Source organism: Sinocyclocheilus grahami, unplaced genomic scaffold (assembly GCF_001515645.1).
Source record: "Sinocyclocheilus grahami isolate Dianchi unplaced genomic scaffold, SAMN03320097.WGS_v1.1 scaffold608.1, whole genome shotgun sequence".
NCBI classification, from domain to species: Eukaryota; Metazoa; Chordata; class Actinopteri; order Cypriniformes; family Cyprinidae; genus Sinocyclocheilus; species Sinocyclocheilus grahami.
Window position 1 is genome coordinate 807,158 of NW_015505787.1, and position 4,272 is coordinate 811,429.

The following is a 4,272-nucleotide window of genomic DNA, read 5'->3' on the forward strand; positions in this document are numbered from 1 at the left end:
GTTCCCTTTCAAAAACAACCTTCTGCAATTGTACACCTTGAGCAAACGTGATTGACACATCTCAGCGACCCGCCCTCGCCGCGCTGTGATTGGCGAACGGCGCTTGGGGGGCGTGTCGCCTCGGCTGTCTTTAATACTCAGTGCGTCCCGCTCCACGGCGCTGATATGTATGAGAAAGGCTCTCATGAACACCACGAATGTAGAAAACGCGTTTACTACGAGAGTTTTTTTTTTTTTTTTTGCAGAACAGATAAGTTTAGACTATTCAAACGCGGCTTTATTTTTGGAACAAATCGCTGGAGCGAGAACAAGGAGAGGAAATACGAGACGCTTGCATTTATTCCCGGGATATTTATTCTCGGGATGCAACCCAACCGCGACTCCGTGCCAAACAAGTGAAGCGGAGATGGGTCTGCTCTTCAAGATCTGAACTGTTTCCAGCGCTGCATTGCTTGTGTTGACAGGGGGAGGGCGGAAGAATGGAGTACTACCTGTTGGGGATTTACCTGTTCCTCGCGCTCGCCCTGCTGCCCCGCTCGAGCGGCACCACGGCCAAGGAGATCACCTGTCAGGAGATAGCCGTTCCTCTGTGCAAGGGCATCGGCTACAACTACACCTTCATGCCCAACCAGTTCAACCACGACACGCAGGATGAAGCCGGCTTGGAGGTGCACCAGTTCTGGCCGCTGGTGGAGATCCAGTGCTCCCCGGATCTCAAGTTCTTCCTGTGCAGCATGTACACCCCCATATGCCTGGAGGACTACAAGAAACCCCTGCCGCCGTGCCGGAGCGTATGCGAGTGAGCCAAGGCGGGCTGCGCCCCGCTCATGCGGCAGTACGGCTTCCCTTGGCCGGACCGCATGAGGTGCGATTTGCTGCCCGTCCAGGGCGCGCCAGACACGCTGTGCATGGACTACAACCGAACCGACTCCACCACGGTGTCGCCGGTGCTGTCCAAACCCACCAACTACCCCAGCAAAGCCTTCAATCCGCACAAAAAGAAAAGCGGGCGACCGGGTGTTGGAACCAAAGCGAGTAAGCCCTGCGAGCCGGGCTGCCAGTGTCGCGCGCCGATGGTGGCGCTGAACAGCGACCGACACCCGCTGTACAACCGCGTCAAGACGGGTCAGATCCCGAACTGCGCCATGCCGTGTCACAACCCGTATTTCACCCAGGACGAGCGGACTTTCACGGCCTTCTGGATCGGACTCTGGTCGGTGTTATGCTTCATATCCACCTTCGCCACCGTCGCTACATTTCTAATCGACATGGAGCGCTTTAAATACCCCGAGCGCCCGATCATTTTCCTCTCGGCGTGTTATATGTTTGTGTCGATCGGTTATATCGTGCGATTAATTGCCGGGCACGAACAAGTGGCGTGCAACCGGGAGTATGAGGTGGAGCACATTCACTACGAAACCACCGGCCCCGCGTTGTGCACCGTTGTGTTTTTGTTGATCTATTTCTTCGGGATGGCCAGCTCGATATGGTGGGTCATCCTCTCGCTCACCTGGTTCCTCGCGGCGGGCATGAAGTGGGGCAACGAGGCCATCGCGGGCTACTCCCAGTACTTCCACCTGGCCGCCTGGCTCATCCCGTCCATGAAGTCCATCGCCGTGCTCGCGCTGAGCTCGGTGGACGGCGACCCGGTCGCCGGGATCTGCTATGTGGGCAACCAGAACTTGGACAACCTGCGGGGCTTCGTGTTGGCTCCGCTAGTGATCTACCTGTTCATCGGCACCATGTTTCTTTTGGCCGGATTCGTGTCGCTGTTCAGGATCAGAAGTGTCATTAAGCAAGGTGGCACTAAAACTGATAAACTCGAGAAGCTGATGATCCGGATCGGGATCTTCACGGTGCTCTACACGGTCCCCGCGACCATCATCGTGGCGTGTTACTTCTACGAGCAGCATAACAGACAGAGTTGGGAGATCACGCATAACTGTTCGTGTTTATTGGAGCAGGAGGTCAAGAGGCCGGACTATGCTGTGTTCATGCTCAAATACTTCATGTGCCTTCTGGTGGGCATCACCTCTGGAGTTTGGACCTGGTCCGGTAAGACCCTGGAGTCCTGGAGGAGTTTCTGCACGCGCTGCTGCTGGGGCAGCAAGGGCTCCGGTGGCTCCATGTACAGTGACGTGAGCACGGGTTTAACGTGGAGGTCCGGGACCGCCAGCTCGGTGTCCTGCCCCAAGCAGATGCCTTTGTCCCAGGTCTGAAACAAGAAACCCCTATTAATTGTTGAGGGGTCTTTCAGTCGTTTGCATACAAATGAACATGTTGATGGTTTCTGTTAGCGGACGAACTGGTTGAAACAGTGCGACAATGCAGAAACAATTACGTCTCGCTAATTCCATTCTATTGATATGGAATTAGGAATTCTTAAGGAGCATTCGGGCATTTGTTCCTAGCGGAGTAACACATGTCCCCAACTTGCAGCATTTCGTGTCGTTTACTTTTACACGTTGTTGGAAGACAGGTTTTGAATTGTCTGAACAATCAAAGATGGTTTAAATAAGCCTTAATGCTTTAGTGCCCTATTATTATTATTGTTATTATATACGGGTTGTTGTTCTTTTTTTAAAATTGCGAAATGTATTTATACAAACTTGTAAATTGGTGTATAAAAGATGATTTATAAAATGATTGTACATTTGTATATAGTGTAGATGCCACACGAAAAGCAAATATGACTTTTATTTTGAGAATAAAATCTTTTTGAGGAATCTGAATCTCTCAAAGTGCTGCTTTCATGCCGAGGAAGCTTCTGGTAATGAGTGCTCCGCATCGGCTCTTTGTGGTCATTCCCACTGAAGATGCTTTTGTGGGAGAAACTCTTTGAGGCCTAATTAGAGACAAGGGCCTTGTGTTGGAGAATCTCCATAATTGTTGAACCCTTCACGTGCTTGCTACTTAATTGACTAAAAGAGGGCTTTGGGGTTTAAATGCAGGGAACGGGTCCTTTTCATCTGGGGAAACTTTGATCTTTCTTTTAAAGTCTAGAATAAAGGTGCCATGTAGATAGAACCTTTAGACTGAAGTGGCAAGTTTTTTTATTGTCTAATTTGAGACCGTTGTGCTTTGATCGACGTTATAGAAACTATTTGAAGTTCGGGGCCCCAGCCATGTTTTGTTAGAGAAAACCTGTGACCGTTTGAGGTTTTTTTTTTTTAGCACTATCAAAACGTCCTTTTTGAATTTCAACTGTATTAATAGTAGTTACACTCACAGAGACGTTGAGTGAAAATCTACAGGTGGTCCCTTACGTAATCCCCAGAGCCTTTTTGGGAAACTCCAATGGAGATTCTCTGACAAAGACACTGAAATTGTTGCAAAATGGTTAGATTTGTCTCGTCAATTTTTATTTTTTTTGTAATCTAACTGGGAATGTCTTGTTGCAGTATTTCTGTGTATTTCAAGCGAATGTAAAATGGTCTGCATTCAACTCATTTCATAACGACACCAGAGTGCTTATGTTTAATTACTCTGATAGATTCTGATACAATAGGCTAGTTTAAACATTTCATAAGGATATTTCATTTTTAAATGAGTTGTCACGCTTTTCCATTGCTGTTCGCACTTAACAAAATAACTTGCTGTATTTCCATCAATACCTTTTACACACACAGAACATTTTGGTGGATTCATGATACTTTAAAAGAGAAGGTAAGAAAAAAATGGAAACCAGTGTAAAAGTCCTTCATGAAAAAAAAAGAAAGGAAAAGAAAAAGGCATGTTATTTAAAACATCAATTTTTTTTAAAGTAATTTAAATTTCAGAGTGCATTCCAATTAAATTTCTGACAACAATAACTGCTTATTTTACTGTACTATGTCTCCATCCAGCGGTCAATGTAAACAATTACAGTTACTATTTACCAAGCTTAAAGGGATAGTTCATCCAAAAATGAAAATGCGATGTTTATCTGCTTACCCCCAGGGCATCCAAGATGTAGGTGACTTTGTTTCTTCAGTAGAACACATATGATGGTTTTTAACTTTAACCGTTGCAGTCTATCGGTCGTATAATGCATGGCAATGGTAACAAAATCTATGAGAGTAAAAAAAAACATGCACAGACAAATCCAAATTAAACCCTGCAGCTCGTGACGGCACATTGATGTCCTAAGACACAAAACGATCGGTTTGTGCCAGAAACCGAACAGTATTTATATCATTTTTTACCTCTGATACACCACTATCTCCAACTGTCTTTGGGCGAGCACACGGCTTCCGGTGTATGCGGTGTGTACGCGCTCTGGCGTAGTTTACG

At 46.9% G+C, this 4,272-nt stretch overlaps 2 protein-coding genes across 2 annotated transcripts; both read left to right on the plus strand.

The window, feature by feature from the left end:
• Positions 1-460: 460 nt before the first annotated feature.
• LOC107557564 (frizzled-8-like) lies at positions 461-2,668 on the plus strand. Its single transcript, XM_016241038.1, has one exon. It carries the CDS (start codon positions 480-482, stop codon positions 801-803), a length of 324 nt encoding a protein of 107 aa, XP_016096524.1. The 5' UTR covers positions 461-479; the 3' UTR covers positions 804-2,668.
• On the plus strand, positions 828-2,219 carry LOC107557558 (frizzled-8-like). The gene has a single exon (XM_016241028.1). The coding sequence runs from the start codon at positions 828-830 to the stop codon at positions 2,217-2,219; it is 1,392 nt and encodes a 463-aa protein (XP_016096514.1).
• Positions 2,669-4,272: the final 1,604 nt, after the last annotated feature.

Coding starts and splice junctions, on each gene's coding strand:
- LOC107557564 (XM_016241038.1), top strand. CDS start 480: ATGGAGTACTACCTGTTGGGGATTTACCTGTTCCTCGCGCTCGCCCTG.
- LOC107557558 (XM_016241028.1), top strand. CDS start 828: ATGCGGCAGTACGGCTTCCCTTGGCCGGACCGCATGAGGTGCGATTTG.